This window comes from Corvus moneduloides, chromosome 13 (assembly GCF_009650955.1).
Source record: "Corvus moneduloides isolate bCorMon1 chromosome 13, bCorMon1.pri, whole genome shotgun sequence".
In the NCBI taxonomy this organism is placed as follows: Eukaryota; Metazoa; Chordata; class Aves; order Passeriformes; family Corvidae; genus Corvus; species Corvus moneduloides.
Window position 1 is genome coordinate 409,962 of NC_045488.1, and position 22,025 is coordinate 431,986.

Below are 22,025 nucleotides of genomic sequence, written 5' to 3' on the forward strand. Positions count from 1 at the left end.
TGTGTTTCACTTCTGCCACACGCTCCTCCCATGGCTCACATGGAGGGAAGCCAACCAATTCATGGAGCAGAGATGACAAATTCCTTCTCCCTCCTTACACACTGAGATGGATGAGGAAAGGAGTGATATTACAGCTATTTCCTTACCCTCATTTCCTCAACTTCTATCTGCTGTATGCAGCTGTCTCTAGTCTAAACACATTTCTGAATGCCATCTTTTCCAGAAATAACAAACTCAGTGCAACTATTTAATTAAGAACGTACTTTTGTAACTCTTAAACTTTGAGTTTGACACTTGCAAAGCAACTGAATTGGAATACAGAAAGTTTACAACTTTTTTCTTTTTTTTTTTTTAATGTAGAGCCACAGAGAACACCTCTTTATGCCATAGCTAAGCATAATATATGATTTTGTAGAATAGTGTAAATAAATATTGCACAAAATTTTGAATTTTATTTTACTTCATGAATTTCTAATTCTGTTGCAGAACTTCCACGTCATAAGATAATAAATATTCTCATGAAATGTTAAAACATTTTACACCAAAACTCAAACCACTGAAATTAATATAAAAACCATGGTGTTTATGACTACTTATTCAGATTATATTGGGATTTTTTTTTTTTTTTTGGTTTCTAGTTGTGGTTAACAGTACATATATTTCCAGAGACACAGAATATTTTACTTCGTAAATTTTTCAGTCTCCATCATATAACTGAAGGCTGAGGTCTTGAATTCACAGAGGGGAGCATCCTTGGATCAGAGGGGAGTTCGGGAGTGGCTGTCTGCAGTTCCAAGAAACTGGGTCTGGAAGATGGCCCACCTCAAAACACAAGTGCGAACTGAGATTGTTTACTTGGGCTGTGGGAAAGCTTGGGGAGGTGGGGTGGGTTTAATCAATATTTATAAAAACCTGATGAGAGGTGTAAACAAGACTGACTCTTCTGTTTGTTGTCTAATAACAGGTGAACAGGCAAAGGGCACAGGAAACTCACAGTTTCACCTGAATATAAGAAAACTTTTTTTTTTACTGTAAGAGAAGTTTAACACTAAAATAGGTTGTCCAGAAAGGATGTGGAGGTTTTTTCTCCTTGGAGATACCCCAAACCTGACTGAACCCAATCCTGGGCAACCTGCCCCTGGCTGACCCTGTTTCAAGCAGGGATGTTGGACTAGATGATATTGAGAGTTTCCTTCCTTGTGATTCTGTGACAGTCCACAAGGTCAAACTGTTAAGTGTGCCACTGATGTAAACTTAGTTCAGGAGATCATGAAAGCCTACAGCCACTATACATAATGAGTGCAGTTTTTTCCCATCATAGAAGTTCATAAGAAGTACTTAAGTTGTTTCAGGGTCATGCTACTATGCCATAATGTGAAGTTGTTAACATATTACATTCTGGTCTTGTGTTTTAGATTAAGATATTTGCATATCTCTCTTCTGAGTTCTGTTCTGAGTAAGTCTCCCACAGCAGTCTGATAGTCTTAGAGACAGGCTTCCACCTTATGCAAACAATAGCGTTCTAGTGAAGTTAACAAAGCCAGTCTGGTACACACTGGTTGAGACACTGATCCCAAGGGTGCATTCAGATCACGTGAAAAAAATATTTACTTGGAACAAAAACGTAATCACTGCTGACTTAAGGTTTAGTAAGTAGAGTCCCCAGTAAGCCTTAGCATGAATCAAAGTTACACAGCTGCATCTGTCTGGAACGGTGCAAACTTGGCTCATCTTCCTTTCTTCCATGCCCACTCTCAGATACCAGGGCCCATCATATGGAATGCTGGTTTTTTCCTTGAATCCTTGGATTGCAGCTGCAACAGTGGCCCTTGTTCGTCTACTGTGATGACATGATTGTTTTTTACATAAGCAATTAGCAAACATGTTATGATTTTATGGTAAGAAATATGGAGAAAATACCTGAACATAGGCAGAAGGTCACTGTGGACTGAGAACAGGGCACGTGCAAATGCTCTTTCATTTGAAAAAAGCATTTATTATATTTAACAAAAGAATAGTGAAAAGCACTGAGCTGGAACAAGCTGTCAAGATGGTGTTTGGCTAAAGGGCATGAGTAGAAGCTGCAGTACAAAATCCACGTTTCACCAACGGAGGCCTTCAGTACCTCAAGTACTTACCCTATTACTCAGCCACGCTTTCCCCAACGTTCTTCCCTTTCCATATTACAACTATTATTTAACGCCTGCTATATCACTTCAGTACTACATGTTGACTTCAGTTAAAAGGTCCCAACATCCCAGACCTATATGCAGAAGAAGAATTTAGAAAGAAATTTGAAAAAAAAGAAGCAAAATTAATTGTTTACATCACATTTTTTATCTAAGCTGTTTCAAAACCGTCTATAGTTTTACTTCACTCTACTCCATAGAAGAGAGTAATTAGGTACAATGCTGTTATTAAGGAGGTATCACCTGATACCTGACACTGTTAAGTGATCTGCTTCCATGAGAGCTATGTAATTATTCTTCAATTCAAATTTTCAGCCGATATAAGGAGAATATGATTCTTTCCATTTGTGAACTATTTTTTAGTGAGAATCTGCCTTTTTTAAACTTCTTCCTTTATATAAAACCATACAGCACATATTAGCAAATTAAAGCTTGCCACCATCTTTCAGTTAATTCATCAAAAGCAAGGAGATTTCACTCTGATGATTCACCTACTTGGCATTAGAACTACATATTGTTCTTTTCAGGAAGTTTCTCCTCTACAGGATACTTGTAATGCAGTAACAAAGGTCATGAACTCATAGATTTTGATATAATGTTTTGCAAAAGGGAAACAGAGCACATTTGATTACTGATTGCAAAAAAATTGTGGAAGACAATCTCCCATCTTTCCCACGAAAATGAAAACACAGCTTACTGATTTTTTTAAAAATATACCAGTTATAAAAGAGAATATTAAAAAAAAAAAAGTTGGTGAGGAAAAAAAAATGCAAATTTCAATTGTTATTACAAATACAGAGTGTAGGAACAGTCTCCCTGCATCCCCTACATTTTTGTCTGAGACCATCAGGAAGCCATCTTTTCCCAGCTACTTTCATGCTGACCCATGTTTATTTTTAAAGAACTTATGGCCTTGGAACACCAACATTTTAACTATGTTTCTTCTGAAATTCTTCCTGTGAGGAGAAAGCAAATTTGCTCCTTTGAAAATTAATTCAGAGAGTGAATTTCTCAGCTGATCAACATTCATCACAACCTCCTTAACACTTGCACATGAAGAAATATGCCAGTCACCTGAGAAGAGTTGGTCATGAAGTGGGTTTTTGCACTCCCCTTGAAGTCAGTCACTTCTTTAAATGCGAACTAGTGGGACAAGATTTTTGTCTAGTATGAGGAAAAAATAATGCACTCTTCTGATCAAATTCAAAGATAAATACCTATATTATCATTATGTGATCCTTATGACACAGAAACCTGAAACCCATGAACAGGAATTCAACCAACAAAGCAAGAAAAAAAAACCCCCAACTTTTCCCAGGCAGTTCATTTCTACCTTTCAGAAATATAGATTCTGCATTCCCAGGTGTATACTATAATTTTAAGTAGACTTCATAAGTGATAAAAGATAGAAATAATGAACTCTGTAACAAAATATGCTATCAAGAGATACATCATCAAAGCGACAGGATAAGCAGAAAATCAAACAGTTGATTTCTGACCCTGAAATACTATGAGCAATATTGAAGATAGGAACTACAAATTAGATCAGTTTTGTCCTTGCCTCCAAAATATAGGCACAACTACGGTTAGTGATAATAGGTGATGTGTTCTGGGCTTCACAAGGATCACCTTGACAAATGAGTTCAAAGCGCTCCATTCACCCTTTTCCAACAGGAAACAAATTAAGGGCCCTCCTTCAAAATGTTGTGTGTTATTAAACACCAAGAATATAGATATAAATTTTATTGACGTATCTGTTATTAATCTCCAAAACTGTAGTGAAGTCAAGCTACAGCAATAAAAAATCCGAAAGTTTTAGCACAAAGAAAACTACAAGAACTTGTCATAGATTCATATTCCACCTGTCATATTTGTGATAGTCACAGGAGCTAGTAGGTTGTTAGACTAAAAATAAACTTATCTCACAGGTTTGTAATTATATTACAGAGAAGTTGTATTCAAACTACAAATAAGTGCCCCAAATTCAAAATTTTGCATAATTGAATACTTAGAAGCATTGAGAAGACCATATAATTTTTATTTTGGTCCTGAAATTCAGAAATAAATAGAATATTCGTTTCACATTAACCTCAGGGTCTTTATGTACAAATTTTGCATGTCACTTCACATCTCCCTTCCTTGACTTCAATTTCATAAAGACTCAGAAAACTACCACTTTTCTATCTTTTGAAAATAGTGTTGAATTAGCATCTGTACTGTGGTTTTGGATCTTCTAATCAAGAATGTGTTGGAAAGAAGATAAACATTTCTAGTATTTTGCATTGTACCACTACAATAGTTGGGCAGAGGATCACATACTAGTGATTATGGCCCTTAAATGTGGGTACAGTTCTGCCCCCACTGTGGCCTCTGTCTCTTCAATGATGCAGTCATTTGGACCACTGACCTCACATGGCCCAGAAAGCACTGCCCTCTTTGTGCAGCAAGACAGCTCAGAAAAAGTGACCTTAAATAATGCAAAGAAATATAAATCTTGTTAAAATAGATTTTTCTTTTTTACAATCTATTCTAAGTTAACCAAGATTTTCTAAAGTTTTTGTTTTGCTGTTAGTATTGCTACTCATTGGTATGATTTTTGTAAAATTGCCTGCTGTCACAAAAAAATTAAACTGTGCTTGTATTAATTAAGAAGGAATAAGTTTCAAAAGAAACTTAGCTCATCAGAGGCCAAACCAAACATTTGTGCTCAGTAACTGATTGCCAGAAACACCAGTATGTTCTCTATGAAAGGAAATGGTTTGCAATCTCTCTTATTGGTGTTCCACATGTTCTTATGTAACCTTAGCTACCTTCTTGACTACTTTTATTTGACATTTAGGGACACCTAGTGGCTCATGTCTGACTCTGGAAAGCAGCAATAATTTCGCATTTCCAAATGAACTTCAGGGGTTTCCACATCTTACTTATCTCTTAAACCATAGCATAGGAAACATTTCACTTCGCAAAAGAAACTACAAAAATACAGAACTGTATTTCAGAGTACAAATGAAAAGTTTGAGACAACAACAACAACAAAGTCCCTTTTTTCATTCTTTTTGAAATTCACACCCAGGGAGTAACCATATCCATTTTTTTTAATACCATAGAAAATGTACCTTAATTATTTTTCCCCAGAAAATTCAATTTTATTCATCTTGTGCAATAGATTTATTACTTTGGCCTCTGTATCTTGTCCTAAATACACATCTCAAACAGATGACATTTTTCACTGTTTTATGTTTGTATGCATACAGTCCTGCCTTTGAACTTTTGATTTAATGGAGTGCTTGAACCTAATCAGCTCTCTTGGTGTTAGTAGTATTGCTCTACATGTGAAAAAAAAAGATGGCAGAACAAAGCTCCTACCAAAAAATTAGGTAAGGCTCAGTAATTCCTTCATCTCCACTCTTAAATGAAAAAAAAAGTCCCTCAGCAAACAAACAGTTTGACTACTCTGCTATTTAGCAGAATTTTTTCTAACCCAGTTAACCCACATAATCTTATGAGTATACCATTAGTTACATATGCTGCAAATTTAACACACCTGTTCTTAATGCTTTCCAAAATCCTCCATTTCTGGGACACTCACTGATTGCTTTTAATTTACATCAGCTCTGTACCCATATTTTTAAGATCATACTCCTCTCTTCAGCTCACTCTAAAATATTTGTATTCAAGAGAAGCCATGATACCATAGCAAAAATCAAAAAATTCTCAGGTATCTTTGTTTCCTGTCTACGTTACATAAATACATAGGAAGTCCTTAATTTAATTTTTTTTAAAGTATCTATAATATCTCAGCTTTTTCAGCCTTTTCTATTTAAAAAAATTACTTTCTACCCTAAAGCCACATTAAATACATACCTAAAAGAAATCAAAGTATTTCCTATCCTGTTTCTCTTGAAAAACAGAAGATAATAGCTTTCTGCTAGATTCTCATGTCCCGTGAAAGTATTAAGCGAGGAACTCTTAGAAACAAATATATATGGTCTTACAGGATCAAGAATATTGGAAAAGGCATGATCATGATCCTCATTACGAGAAATTTTAAAATTGAGAAAAGTTGTTACAAAAATTCCCTTATATTTTTCTCCCTTTCCACACTTATCCTCAGAAAAACACAAAAAATGAATCATAAGTCAATTTTATACATATAATCTTGCAAGGCAAAAGTGCGAAGTGAGGAACAATAGCAAGGAAAAAGCCCTCAAAAGTATTTGCGAGAAGAACAGAACACGGAGGTGACTCCCACAAGCTCACGATGCCGTTAAACTGCAACTGAACAGTAACGAGTCACGTTTTGCACGCCGAGCACAATCAATCAGTAATTAAGAGTTTTACCTTCCTCCCTGCTTGCACTTTGCTCCCTCTCGTGGCTAAAATTGAGTATGACGGTCCTTGATAATTACAATAAATAAGCAAAAACGTGCTTATTGCTCATATTTTAAAATTAATAACGTTGTGAAACTACCCCTTTTTTGGATCTAGTGGCTACAGTTTTATTATTTTCAGGGAAAAACTCAAACAAAAACTACAGTTTGTAAATACAATAAGAAAATAATTAAGAGGTTGAATTCTGTGTTACCAAACACTGCCTGGCTTTATTTCCACAATATAACAAATACAGGCTTATCTCACCCTTTTATCTGTCAGCAATTTGTGAAATTACATTTATTCTCATAAAGGTTTGCTGATTTAATCAACAGCATTCTCAAGCCTCCAGAAGTCTAGCCAATGGTGAACACACCCATATCTTATTTTAGCAAAACAATATCTCCATTGACATGAAATGTGACATTTTTTCATCAATATTTCATCACATTATACATAAGATAATACAATAAATTCTCACAACTTGACAACTATCCCGTAATGCAATCTAAGCTAATGCTGTTTCATATTTCAGTATGTGACATCTGTCAACAACGTTGTTAACCACTAATAGCTCTTGTTCATCTCAGAAACATGCCTTGATTGCTAATTGAGGGCAGATAAATATTTCAGTTTATTGAAATTGCTTTGCTGCCCATTCAGATAAAGAGGAAAAATCTTTAAAAGAAGATGAAGAGAAGGAAACTAGTGAAATTAATTATTGGATGATGATCACAATAAAAACAGAGACTAAAATTATTATATGGTCTGAATGATTAATAAAATAGTGAGCCAACACTATTTTTTGTGAGAAGTATGAATGTACAGGTACCTATAGAACCCCAGATCCTCAGAAACAGGCCCATTTTTTCACATTCACATAGGATTTTTTCAGTGTTTTGAAGTGCTTTTCAGTAAGAGTTGTCAGTCTTCCACAATAGAAGTAAATATAATTTATTAAATTAGAGATGGGAAAAGTAAATCACTGATGGGCAAATTGGCTGCAGAGTGTCTCCAAGTAGATGAATATTCAAGCCTGCAATGCAACATTGCATTTCTGAATCTAGCAGTACTTCACCAAGCCAAAATAAAATTTCTTCAACAAATGAAACTGAAAAATACTTTACGAAGCAAAGATTCATTTTATGCATTCTGTTACAAAGAATTATGTTTGGATAAAATGAGATGAAGTGGTGTGCAGACCAAAAATTAAGAAAAGAACTAGAATTAGAATGCAAGCTTTCTGTAACAGCCTATGAAAGCAATGCCCAAGGAATACAACTAGCAACTGATGCCTGTAGCTGTGATTCAGAAAATTCACTTTAGGAAAGAAGTCTGACTTTCTTCAGTAGAGATTTTTCCCATGACTACATTGCTCCCTGTCTCCACTATGTGCACATATTCATCACTGAACTGCCCCTCCCAATGCGGATTCATTACTGATTTCAATTCAAGAATATCTGCAAACATCACAAGTTATTCATAAAAGTTGAATCAAGGTAATTCTTACAGATTGTTTTCACATGCAAACCCAGCTGATATCACAACAGACAGGACTTTGACAAGTCTGTTCATACTGTCTTCCCCATAATGCAGGCTCTTCCCAAGAACCACTGCCACAAAACAGGGAAATACAGAAGAATACCTAATCTCTGAAATTTTATCTTCCTCTATGAATCTCGTCTTTGCCATTACATTTTTAACTTAATGCGTATGTGTATTTTTACTTATGTAAAAAATATTAAAGTGTTTACATGAAAAAAATATTGAGCACCATAAAATAATTAAAGGATCAAATCTTTGACCTCATCTAATTACTTTTCCTACTACTGCTATGACCTATAGGGGATTTCTCAGCGACATAACAGCATCATTCAGTGATTCTCTCTGCTCAAGGAAATAATGAGATGGCTAAACCAGGGATAGTGAGGAAGGGACACAGCAAGGCAGTGTTTCACAGGAAGAGTGATAAATCATAGCTCTGTGAACTTGATCACCATATCAACACTTTCAGAAATAATATGAAAAAGTTCCAGTAATGATTCCAATAACTGGTTCACCCTCATACTCAACACAAGCCCATTTTTTGGCTTTATAACTAAGATCTTCTATCCCGCTCTTGGAATATGCTTCAAAATCTCCCTTCCTAGTTTCTTAAGAGAAATTACAACAGAGCTCCCAAACCTTCAACAATGTCATATTAAAAATCTTGTGCCATCTGTAAGTCATACAATATGTCTTCAGAACCAAATAATTATTTTTAGAAGAACAGTGGAATGTGAACACTACAATTTTCAGGAGAAGTCTTCTATTGATTGCCTGAAGGGGGCCTACAAGGAAGCAGGAGAGGGACTTTTGACAAGGGTAGGTACAACAGGGGGGAACGAGGGAAGGCTTAGATTGGACATTAGAGAGAAACTCTGCTCTCTGAAGGTGGCAAAGCACTGGAAGAGGCTGCCCAGAGAAGCTGTGGATGCCCCACCCCCGGAAGGACTCAAGGCCCAGTTGAAAGGGGCTCTGAGCAACCCGGTCTAGAGGAAGGCATCCTTGCCCATGGCAGGGGTTTGGAACTAGATGGTCTTTAGGGTTCCTTCCAAACCAAACCATTCTAGGATGCTATGAAATATATTTATATGGTATTAATGTGTACTACTTTTATGGGGTAATTTGTTTTCCCAAAGCAACAAATACAATGTTGCAAGACAAAAGAGAAACCACAAAGTTTTGTGATTCTGTCTGAGCATAAGATGCAATTAAGGTCTTTGGTGTGACCTTCCCTTTGTGTCAAATTGTGCTAAAATGTATGTGACAGTTTTTGTTATGGAAACCTCCATGTATCGATGATTAAGGAGAAGCTGTCAAAATAATTTATTTAGGTTCACAGGCAGAATTCGCAACTCACATGAAGTGTCAAAAAGCACAAGCAATATCTAGTTTATCCATTAGGTTACTTGGTCTCATACAATTATATCACTTTCTTGATAGCATTTTTTGACTACAAAAACTTCTGCTGAGGTTCCAGTTATCACTATTGACTTTAAGGGGCCAGTGCTCACCTTTTCTGAGAAAAATAGTATTAAGGTTCTTCAAGTAAGTTGAGTTGTGTAGTCTCATTTTGCTTTCAATATTATTATTATTAAAATCTCCATAAGCAAGCCCAGAAAAGAGGTACCTCTGTAATTTTTCACGGAGATACCACATTTCAGTGTTCTACACTTGGCCTGATGCAGTCTAATCAAATGCCACCCTTTACATTAAAGCTCTATTTTCAGGACTTATAACTTGTCTACATAAAACGATTCATATGGTGAAGTGATTTAAGAAGTATCATCCTCAAAGTTTTTTATTCTATTGTATGAAAAATGTTTTGAAATCTAAATTACAGAAGTGCTAAGATAAAAGTTTGCAAGAAATATGCTTCAACAAGTTACAAACTTTACATGCTTTTGTTTTTATTTATTGCATTCACTTACCTGTAAAATGTAGCCTATTGATGCAGACTGTAATTACATTAGCACGTTTGAGAACATTACTATTTCTATCAAGGCAGATATCTTGGGGAAATATCCTTGGTGTAAATCTGAATTCAGTAATTCCAAAATAAAAACATTGCATACTTTAGTTACCACATTCATTATATTAAAATAGGAAAACCATAGGCAATAGAGTTCAATCTCTTGACATCCTTCCATCTCCCTGTGGATTTTAGGAAAACAAATGTAGGAAGACAAGATTTGAAAGAATAGAAAATTTTTTGTATATAATGAGTCTCGTGATTTTGTTTGCAGCCCTAGATGTGACTGTGACTAAGCAGTTCTGCAGTTAAGATGAACTCACCTGTGCATTGCACAGCCTGTTCACCTCTGCTCCTCGCAAGAATGTCCTGCAGACCTGAGCTTCTCTGGGACTGGCCTTTGAACAAAGAAGAAAAAGACTGAACATAAATCACGTTTCACGCTCTTACGGTATTAATTCAGTGTAGTTTATAAATTGTTTTCAAACAGAAACACATGAACTTACAAGACGCCTCCTCGCCCATGTACAGCCCTCGTGCCAAAGGCGCGCACGCAGCCCGCTGGTGACGGCCCTCGCACTGCCACAGCTGCCTGCGGGAAATCACGCTCCATCCGCCTGCTGCCAGAGCACCTGTTTTCACCGTACTTAAGGGAGGGCGGGCACACGAGAAGCCTCCCGTGCCTCATCGTCTAGCGGGGCAGCTTTGAGGGGCGGGCCGTACTCCTCTGCCCGGCACGCGGGGTGCGGCCCCGCGAGGGAAGCGCTGCGGGGCGGGTGGGGTAGCGGAAAGGCTGCAGTCTGGCTGTTCCCTACGTACTTCTTCTCCAGGCCGTGTTCGCTCCTCACCATTTCGCCCCGAGCAGCCGGGTCAGGGAGCAGCCGCGGGAGCTCATTCGCTCGCCGGGAGCTCGCCGGGCTGGGGGCGGCGCTGCCGCTGGGGCCCGCCGGCTGGATCCGGCCCGCGCCGGGGGTGCCGCTCCCGAGCGGGGTAAAGCCTGTCCCGGCCGCGTCCCCTTCCCTTCCGCGCCCGCGGTGCCTGAGAGCCGCTGGAGGTAAGGGCAGCTCCCCTCGTCCCCCCTCTGTCCTGCCGGGGCGGCCGCCCCTCGTCCCCCCTCTGTCCTGCCGGGGCGGCCGCCCCTCGTCGCCCCTCGCGCCGCTGGGGATGCCCTGTGCGGCCGTAAGGCTCCTCTTCCTCAGTTCGGGTTTGGCAAGAGTGCGTTCCCCAGAGCTGTTTCTGTGGGTGTGAAACCTTTTTAGCTGGGCTGTGTTTATTCTTTCTTACTTGGGCAAATTTCACTCGTTTCTGGGAGGTTTTGTTTGTCCGCTGCATGTTTAGCGTCAGCTTTGTAAGTTCCAGCTCTGATGTTAAATGTCTGATACTTCTGTTTTCACGGTAGTTTAGTGAATTACATAGATTCCATCAATTGCCTTGGCATGTATCTGTTCACTGGATTTATTGGAGAAAACTATTATTGGAGAAAACTACTAATGTGAGAACACAGAGTGCAAAATATTGGCTCCTTGAAGTGTGAAAATGCTTTTACGCTATTTTGATGATTTGTTAATGAGTATTCCTTCTTGAGTAGATGCAAAGCATTAGAGTACAATTTTTTTTTTTTTTTTTACAGCAGTCCCATTTTCTCTTGCAAATACCTCTGTTTAGAGAGTGGAGTTTTTTTGAGACTTTCTCAATTAAAAATTAATTAGGATGGCTCACTTAGAGTCTTGGGGCATTTCTATCATGATTACTTTTCTACTTGGTGCTAGGAATAGTAGTAGTTGTCCTAATAATACATTATGAGATTTTAACGTGTTAGTGATGTCCCTGGTACAGAACTATGGTCTTTTGGGGATTACTCATTGCAAAAATGGCTGTTGTGGTGAGATGGGTCTGCTCAAAAGGTTTGTGTCAGTAGGATTTATTACATGACAATACCAGGTTTTTCTTGTTTAAAAACTTTTCAGTGCTAGAATTTGAAGTTCACTGTAACAAAAACTCCAATCCATGCATTGCAATGCATTAAATAAGTTTTGGACTTGGATCCCACTTCATAATAAACAGTGTCTTTTTACTTAGCAGGTTAGACTGTGTATATAATAATCAGAGTTATTTACACTAAACAGCTGCATGCCCTGTAGCAAAGAACACTGCAGAGATGTGTTATTTGAGAGTATTCAAAGAGTAAAATTGAAAAATAAGTAGTTCTTCTTGTCAGAGTTTAGAAATCCTCATCATGATGCAATTGCTTACACCACTGATTAATGAGTATTACATGACAACTGAAAAAACAAGGCCTGGTGAAATGTCCTGGTTTTTTTATTTTCACCATCTGATGTCAACTTTGTTTGTTGTTTAAACATCGCAGAGTACAGTGCAGCTGAACTAAAAACATTACCTTTCTATGATCAACAGGGTTTTTTGTCTTAAGTGAATTCAAGGTCACTTAAGGAAGACAAAATTATTGACTTAAAACTTTGATTCATATTCCCTGCCTGTCAGTTTGAGATACTTGCGAATTTTGGTTTTAGCTTTCACATGTCTTGACTTTACCAGCTCCTGTATTTTGTGATAAAACAGTGTAAACAAAAATTACTTCTGTAATTAGGGCTAGTTCATTACAGAATTTGTGATATTTCATAAAAATGAAAGTCAATCAAAGCTCTTGTTGTTTACAAGTGAATTTGCTTATGTCTGTGGGATGTTTTGATGCAGACTCAAAGTTGATTACTCTCTACCCTTTCCAAGTTCTGAAGGCCATAAACTTGGAGATGACATTGCTTTAGTAGGTCATTTGATTCGTATGGGATTACGTTGGGATCATTGACTCTTTAAAGGGGATAAATGTTTTTCTGCTCAAAAACCAATTTATAATTAAGAAAATGTAAGGAGCTGTCTTTTTACCAGGATGGAGCACTGTCTTGCATGGAAAGCTGTTACTTTCAATAAACCCAGGCATGACTGAGTGTGTATAAAACTGAGGGCAGAATCTGTCTTTAAGTAAGATGCAATTTCATAGAAATCAAAGCTTAGATTCTGGAGAAACTGATGGCCCTTTCTGTTACATGTGCTTTCATTTAAGAATTGGTGTGTGAATGTCCTAAAACCTGATGGTAACTCTGCAGCAAAGCATTTCACCATTTGGCTGTGAGTAACTCCACTGGAGATGACTTAAGGTGATACTTTTTCTATGCTTGATGCTTTGGGCGTGACAAGTAACTTGCATGCACGTAGCTCTGCATAGTGCCTCAGCAGGGCTTAGTTTCTGGACATACCCTTTCTTGCAGTTACGGGACATTCAGAAACCATATTTCAGACAGTAAAAGTGGATTTTTTTTTTTTCCCCTTAAGAGGAGACATCTTTTATGGCTACACACACACTTGCAGAATATATTTTGGTCTTTGTTCTGTTTTTTGATTAGACTTGGCTTATATCCTTGGTATGTGATTTAAAACCAAGTTTGCTAGCTCAGATGCATTAATTGTTGTCTAATGTGTTTAAACAGCTACTATGTTGTTGAAGCCTTTAATGACAGTTGAAGACAGTGAAAATTTAAATTTTTGGACACATTTTTGATTTATCTACTTAGCAAACAATCATGTTGTGGTATTTTTCTAGGGAGCTTAATTTAATGTAACTGTTTATGAGGTAAAACAGGAACTTCAAGGAAGTGAAGATTGTTTTACTGTACCTTATGACAGTGTGAAAAGCACAAATGTTGAGTTGCTATGTTTTCACTGCCCAATTTTCCAGCTTAGGTGCAACATAAACTATCTTAATTAATATTGTGTCACCAAAAGGTTTTGAGATGGCCAATTGAATTCTGCCAAGATAGAGTCTTTTGATGAAAACATATCTTTATTGATTGTAGAAGAAGAAAATCATTCTTAAAATGAAATCCAGAGAAAAAAAATCATATCCCTCAGAGAAAATTTCTGAGTGGCAGGTTGAGATTAACATCATAAAATTGAATTTGTGCTGCAAACCTTTGATGTAATCAGCAGCTGGGAGATGGTGTTGCCCTTACTGTGCTCCTTCTGATTGTGGTGAATTATTGTGTGGAATGAAATAAGTGTTTCTTGTGTCACTCGTTCAAGAAATACAAACAAGGTATTACCAGGTGCTTCTTGCCAGTTAAAATGGGTTGTATCGATTCCTGGCCCAGTGCCTTGCTCCCTTGGACTGCAGGAGCAGAACATCCCCATCCCCGGGGAGGTGTGGGTATCACTCAGCAGTGACTCCAGCCCTTTAGGGTGTAGCCCAGTAGGTCTTGAGGGAAGTCCCATGGCATCTTAAACTGGATTACCAGAGAGAGTATGCAACATCCTTAAAGAGAATGCAACATTTACATCATAAAATAGAGAAAATTGTGAAAGCTGTACAGAATGGACCAGTAGACTGGTAGAAAAGTAGACTGCAAAGCTACTTTTAAGAAAAATAATTAGCTTTTTACTAAGAGTAAAACCAATATTGATGGAACTTTTTCTCATGCAGAAACTAAGAGAATATGTCAGATAAAACCAAAGAACAGACACGAACAGGAGAATGGGATAGATTAGAAACACAAAACCGTAGGAACTGGTCATGAAAAAATGTAGGCTCTGCCTAAATTTTACTTCCCAAGGCTTCCTTTACTACAAGGATGAACTACAACTACAAGGTTGTGCATGGGGGGAACTTACTGAATCCAATGCAAACTGCTAAATTCTGCTAATATTTTAATATTTTCAGGACTGTAAGCAAATTTCTGCACATTTTTGTTTTCTTTTGTGCCTGCACTGATTGCCAGACATTTAACTGGACTTTTAAGAAAGTGACCTTCTATTGACAGCTTGGAATGTGTAGGAAACATGAAGTAAGTATGGCTATAAGTTTAAAAATGTTGTGTTGGCAGGTTGACTGTTACCTGGAAAGTGATATTTTTTTGTAAGAAGTCTTTCTCCTTCTATAAATAAACTATAAATTTGTATTTGTTAGGGTTTTTTTATGGGTTATAGTGATGAGAAAGAAGTTTGTTGCAACCAGCATTTTATAAGGTGAACTGTTCTAAGGGGGGAGTCCTGCTCCTAATTTTAAGGGCCTTGATATACATATATATGAAGTGCTATATCTGAATTCATTGAAGGATCAGGGTATGTATTATCTTTATCAAGAAATGTCATTCTTACAACTGTAGCTAATAGTTTAACATGTTGAGGATACAGTCAAGCTTCCTTTAGGCTTTTGAGCAAACACTGGGAATGCAAGGACCAATAGGGAATGTGTGCTGCAGTCTTCAGTGGGGGCAAAACAGAACCCAGATTTTTCACTTCTGATCTCTGTGGGTGCATGCTCCTGAGGTCTAAGCCACTCTGCCATTCTAACCCTTTATGTTCCCAGGCCAGTGGCTTTAAGGTTATAACTTTTATTTTGAGAAAACACATCCCAGGGAAGGGATGTGTGCCTGAGGTTAAGCAGTAATTACACAGCTGTTATTGGAAGGACTGAGATGAGCCTAACAGAGAAGCTGAAAATTGTTTCATTTTCTTTGAAGGTCAGAAGAGGAGGCAAAATAAAGAAATATTTAGTATATATGGGGAAAGCATATGTTATGATGGCACTGTTTCTTTGTGGCATAATCTGACCTTTTTCATTCTCCTCAGTTCGTGACCAGTCCTAGTTGAAAAAGCTGAGTGATGAGGAAAAGACCTTGCATAAATATGTGCTTTGTAAGGCATTCAAGGTCAGACCTTCGGCTTTCTGACTCCTTAAAGCTTGCTTTTGATTAGACTTTTAAATATCTAGGGGCTCCTGTAGAATAAGAGGTGGTGTACTTAGCTTTCCAAATTAAGCTCTAATACTACACAAATCGTCCAAAGTTACTAAAGTAGTACAAACAAAGTCCTTGAAGCTGTGGAAATTTGGATAATTTTCCAAGTTAGCAGTGGTTCGTGGTGTGGTTTTGGTGTGAAAAGTATTCAGGAAACTAGAGACAGAATGGTAGAGATGTAACAAGTTAGTGATGAGATGGGCTGGTTTTTTAACTAAAACCAGGGAACTTCTCAGTAATGAAAGAGCACTCTTTGGCAGTATGGTTATAAGGGCAGGACAAATAGCTTACTAGGCTGTAAGCAGGGAGAAATGGGCAGTAGGACTGAGAAACATGATTTCAAGTTGAATTATGGGTTAACACTGCAAATCAGACATGCTTGAGTGGGCAGAGCTGGAGGAATTTGACAAGTGCTGATAAGCTACATGCAGCTCAGATACGCCTTGGGCAGTATTTGACTTTGTGAAAACAGTTTTTACCTTTTTGAAAGGAACAGTCTGATAAATATCTGTTGATTTTGTTTCAAAAAAGTTTGCTTTAGGTGGCATCAGTATCACTAAAAAATTTGATAAAGCTCAGTATTGTTAGACAAAATAAAAGTTAACCAAGAAGCATGTGAAGAAAAATGTTAAGAACTGTTGTATTAATAGGAAAATTCATATACCTTCTGCTTTCCTTCTCTTGGGCTGCAGTCATAATATAAAGGAAAACGTACAAAACATTCTTGTAACATTTCAGTCTAAGTTAGTTCTCTTGCAACCAGTGAGAGTTAGTAGTAGTAGTTTTTTATTCATGTTACTCATGAGTAACTAAAAGGTCTGCAGATTGTTATAAATAAAGTATGTAATTCGTGCTATATTATGTATAAAACTGGAATGTAATCAGACCGTGTTGAGACAGAGTTTCAAAGTCCCTCCGCCAGCCTGGCTGAGAGAAAAATTTCACAACACTAAAGGAAGTTCTCTCACAGATCTGGTCAGTGGGTGGGGATTCCACCTAGGTGGGGTTGGATCTTATCACTGGGACGACTTGATCGCCGCCTTCTGATATCTACATCTCATCCGATAAGGAATCGGACATTCCGGGAACTAAAAATAACTGTTCCAGGAACCAGAGATGGCCCATCCATCATCAGAGATGGCCCTTCCATCCCCAGAAATGGCCTACTCATCACCCAGGATGGACAATTCATCAGACCCAGGAAAGGCTTTGTGCAGCCCAACTCCGGACAAGAAAACTTCATGAATATGCTAAAATTACGAGAAGAACAGAATTAATTCGGACTTTGCCCAAAAACTGTATAAGGAACCAGAACTTGGGAGCTCTGGTGCCATAGAGATCAGATCTATGCGTGCTCACCCAGCTCCGACCCCGGGCTTGGGGCTGCTTTTCTCTATCGTGACCTTTGAGACTGATATTTTGGTCGCATAATAAATGTTATTTCTTTATAAATTTTGATTGGGCAATTCTGTTTATCTCAAGATCTTCTACACATTAGCAAGTTCTATCAATTTGTTTTCTTTTTAACGTCTGTTGATTTGAGTTCTCTATTACTCATCACTTGCTCAGCAGTAGGTCTTTGGCTAAGAATATTGATCTTGATTCTATGCTTTCCTTGTAAGAAAATATAATTTATGACTTAATATTCAATATTCAATGCAGTACAAACCTGAATTGTGCTTCCTTATGGTGTTTTACACTAATTGAACACTCCCATGGTACAAGTATAAATGACTACATGATATGCAAGCAAATGCATTTTAAAGATGCATGATTTGGCTTATCAAACCCTTTTGGCAGCCACCTCTTTATAAACCCTATGAAAAAGGCAACCTTTTTTAGCTTACCTGATAACTAAAAGCATATCATTAAAGATTGTCCAGAACAGCTTTTTCTTCAGGGCGTAAATTGCAAGAGAAAAGGATTTCAGTGTAACCAGTAACTTCATATGACTAGAGATTTGAAAAAAAAAAAAAAAAGTTTTAGAAAAGTCAGATTCTAATGCTGGGATCAATAACGTATCCTAGTATTTTTATATATTCACAAAGAGCTTTTAAATGAAACTAAGTGGGATTTAGCCTAATAAATTAATTATCTCAATTTTTTCTTAGATTCTTCTTCCTCTCCCCTCAGCATTCTGAGGTTGTATGGCAGGACCTCGATAATCTGCCATACCAGTCTTTTCAGCCTTTTTTGTCAGTAGCTGGGCCCTTCATCTCATTTTCCTTTAGTTCTGTGTCACTTTAGGCTTTTAGTAGTCATCATGAAGATACCTCTTGTCTGTGTCCCTGCTTTCAGCTGCTGTTGTGTTGGGTTACAGTTTCTTTAGGCATAACTTAAAAGGCTGCTTCTGTGCTCCATTTCTGTCCTGTGGTCTTTTCTTGAATTATCACAGGAACTGCTCTTCATGTCATTTCTCATCATTCCTGTATTACTTCCTTTGACTCACTGTTACTGGCTGCTGTGCATTTTGTTTTGCCCAGTTCCTGTGTCTCCTCACAAAATTTCAGATTTCCTGTCATGTTTTCTGACTGACTCCTCCCAGCTGCACTACTGTAGCATCTTGTTTCATTTTTAACATCTTTCCCAAGGATATGCAAAGGGCTCTGGTGTCTCGTCTTTCTCCAGGACAAATAGGAGCACACCTTCTCTGAAAGGTGAGTTTTGCTTAGTGGCTGCAAAACAGTTGCTCTGAAGTATGTCTTCAATCACATTATTGCTGTCTGGATTTAAAAAAAGGTGACATACAATACTTTTTGGAAAGAATAATCAAAACATTTTTTTTACTTAAATGACTCTAGAAAATGGTGAATCTGAAACAGCTTAAAGTCTGTTTCTTCTTGTTCACTGATGCTTGGGAATAACATGTTGACATATACAAACATTTTTGACATTGCTCAGTCTGTCAGCTGTCTGTCCATTGCCCAGCTGGTGGGAGTCAAAACTGCCCTCAGTCAAATGGACAACTCCATTACATCAATTTTTTGCAGTAGGGACAAATCTATTAGATGATAAATTTTTTGGACAAGGGCCTCGTGTTGAGCAACAGAGAGTCTGTTCATTCTTGCTTTCTCAGCTTGCAACTCTGCAGCCACCTTTTTTCTGGTTCTTGTCTCTAGAAGATGCCACAGAATGGTTGGGTTTATACTGCTTTGCCATCTTGGGCCTCATTTTACTCTTCCTTCCTGACCCACCACCAGTTCTCTCCTTTTGGCTGTAGTATCTTTCTGTTGCCTTACCCTCTTAGAAATCAGTCTTTATTGACACCCTGCTCCTGTGCCATCTCTGCTAGTTGGAGGGAACAGGGGAGGCGTTGTGTACTCCACCAGCCAAATTTTAGGGAGAAGAGGTGGGCCCATCAGAGCTAAGCCAGGCTGTGTGGGGCAGCACAGAACTCTTGTTGCTGATGTTTCAGTATTCTCATAGTACTGGTCCCTGAAAGTGTTAGTCTGATGTTGGCAACAGCAAGACAATGTTTCAATGACTCATCGACTTCTTACAGCAATATTTCATGGCTTCCCTCTTCAGATGTTCGTTAAATTCCCCCTTTTTTTAGGTTATTTTTTCTTATGTTTAATCTTACTGAAGATCATCATGACTTGTTTCTGTTTTCAGGTGTTGACCATGAAGACATCAGTACCGGCTGTGGCCGTGTGGGGGAAAACAGCTCCCTCTCACAGCATCACTGCTATCATGATTACAGATGACCAGCAGACCATAGTTACAGGAAGCCAAGAAGGACAAATATGTCTCTGGGATCTTTCATCAGACTTAAAGGTTAGTGTCTGCTGTGCTACAGTTCGCCAAATAGACAGGCTGGAGTTTTAGCTTTTATTATTGGCAATAGGATTATCCAGACTTGCACTTATTTAGATGAATTTTTAAAGATAGTGTGGTATTTGTTACAGGAAACTCATGAAGCAGAAAGTGAAATGCCTATATAAGCTACCTGTTATTTGCAGACTTTGGAGAATTTTTCATAGATTAGCATACCCTGTGGATTATAATTTGAGGCTGTGTGCTCTGAGTAATGACAGCAAGTAAATATATACAATTAACATGATTCCTATCTTGTAAAGGTTTTTTTCTATTGTAAATCAATTGGTGAGCATGACCTGTCATTTAAAGAAAAAGTATCAATAAAACCAAATCTGTCTACCAAGATGGAAGCAGCAAGATGAAACTTTTATTTTTGATGTAATTAGGATGCAAATTAATGCTTTGATGATTTAATATTTATTTTCCTGAGAATGGAGCAGAGTCAAAACAGTTCCTGTTTTTTTATTCTGTGTTTCTAGAACTATGTTCTATTCCTTTTTTTTATATTTAGTTGCCCCATTTGTACTCAAACAGCCTGAAAGTTTGCACTTTTATGAGGCTACCTTTTCCAATTAAGATCTTTGCATGCAGTGATGATAATCAGAGAGGTTATTTAAACCTGTGATACGAAACACATGCTTAAGAGCTTTGGTTTATCAGTTTCTACTTCACTCTGCCACTTTTGGTGCATGCTGTAGGGTGAAGGCCAGAGATGCTCTGCACATTGCCTGTTTTATATCATTTGGGGTTCTGTACATTCTCCAGAAGATGAATGCAGTGAATACAAAAACTGAACTTTATGCAAACTGCATAATTCATCCATGTCTTTCTGCATTCCAGAAACATGACTGAAGAACATAAGAATATAAGGCAGGTTAACAATTATGTATATCTGCAAGTAATATTCTCTTGGTTTTAGATATCCTTAGTTTATACAGAAATTGTTTAAGATAAATCATGATGTTATTTTCCTAGATTTCATCTAAAGAAATTCTCTTTGGCCATACTGCTTCTGTAACTTGTTTGGCAAAAGCAAGAGAGTTTGAGAAACAGCCATATGTAGTAAGTGCTACTGAAAATGGGTAGGTAACTCAATATTTCATTGTTCATTTCCTAAATCATGAAATGTATGTCAAATGTAGGTCAGATGATGCATTTGCAGAAATGTTTCAATCCACTTCCATGATACTAAAATGATAGCAACTGCTTAGGATAGTGACTACGTGGTTGGTATACAATAGTCCAACTAAGAGCTCGTCCCATGGACAACAGAAAGGTTTGGCAGATTCACATATCCACTTATAGACAGAAAAAGGGGTCAGCTAAACCTCTTCAAAGGGAAATTAATGCATTATTGGAGGGCATCAGCAAGTTCAACTGCATTTGAATATCATGGTGTTTTTCTCTGTTCCTTCCTGAACTCAGTCTTAAAAACTGAACTGGTAAAAGAGACTAATGTACTCTGATCTGGTTTATGTTTCCTCAGTTGGAATGTATGGAAGCACAGCCTGCCCTTGAATTAAAGGCATGTGTGTTCCTTGTCTATCTTTAAATCTGATGTGCTGTTTTGGAGAATATCCTTTCAGAGGGCCCTGGTCTTGCAGCTTTTCTGCTACATGTTTGTTATGACACAGCCTGTCACTTGAGTCAAACTAGTTTCTGCTAGGTTACACTTAATATTTGGTAATCTTTTCAACTGGGGTCTGAAGCCCTTCTGTTAAGGATTTCATCTGTTGAAAATAGTTAGGGCTAGCTAAGGGCTTTCTTTCTTAAGGGCTTTCTTAAGCAATTTTGTCTCACTGCTTAATTATATTCCCCTCTTATTTTTGGGTTTGTCTTTTCTAGTGAACAGGATGGTCCTTTTAAAATGGTGTTCCGTAGGCGTTACTGTCAATTGTCCTTCAGCCTATACCTTCCAGCACCTTAAGGCTCCTGCTTTCTCACTTAGTGGCTTATTTATCCTTTCCAGCTGCTAAGATCCCTGATTCTCTCGTTCAATCATGAGTATACTAGAAAGGAATAACCTGCAAAAAAACTATTTCAGGCTTCTTAATCTTGAAAGATTGGACTGCCTCAGTGGACAGGTAGTGGTGAACAGTACTGTTTATGTGTGGTGAGAGTGTGAAATCCACACAACCATTATATTGCCCTTCTACAGTTCTACTCAAGGGTTCTGAGCTGAAACTGTTTTTCATCCTAGTTCTGAAGTTCTGGTAGTGCAGTACTTCTTCCAGATGATACTGGAAACAAAGATACTGTATTTCCAAAAAAACTGGGGTGGATAGTGTTAAGCAACAGATGAGGATATTGTTATAGATATAC

General features: G+C 37.8%; 1 protein-coding gene across 4 annotated transcripts in view; it reads left to right on the top strand.

Moving 5' to 3' along the window:
* The first annotated feature begins 10,615 nt into the window (after positions 1-10,615).
* The window catches only part of WDR72 (WD repeat domain 72), a 103,078-nt gene continuing 91,668 nt past the window's right edge, over positions 10,616-22,025 (top strand). The window contains exons 1-3 of one of the 4 annotated variants that reach the window (XM_032123224.1): positions 10,616-11,128; positions 19,500-19,661; positions 20,679-20,785. In XM_032123224.1, the coding sequence (XP_031979115.1) occupies positions 19,509-19,661; positions 20,679-20,785 (260 nt within the window). In that variant the 5' untranslated portion in view covers positions 10,616-11,128; positions 19,500-19,508. The remainder of the gene's footprint in view (positions 11,129-19,499; positions 19,662-20,678; positions 20,786-22,025) is intronic. The other 3 variants (XM_032123223.1, XM_032123222.1, XM_032123221.1) reach the window with 3 other exon arrangements.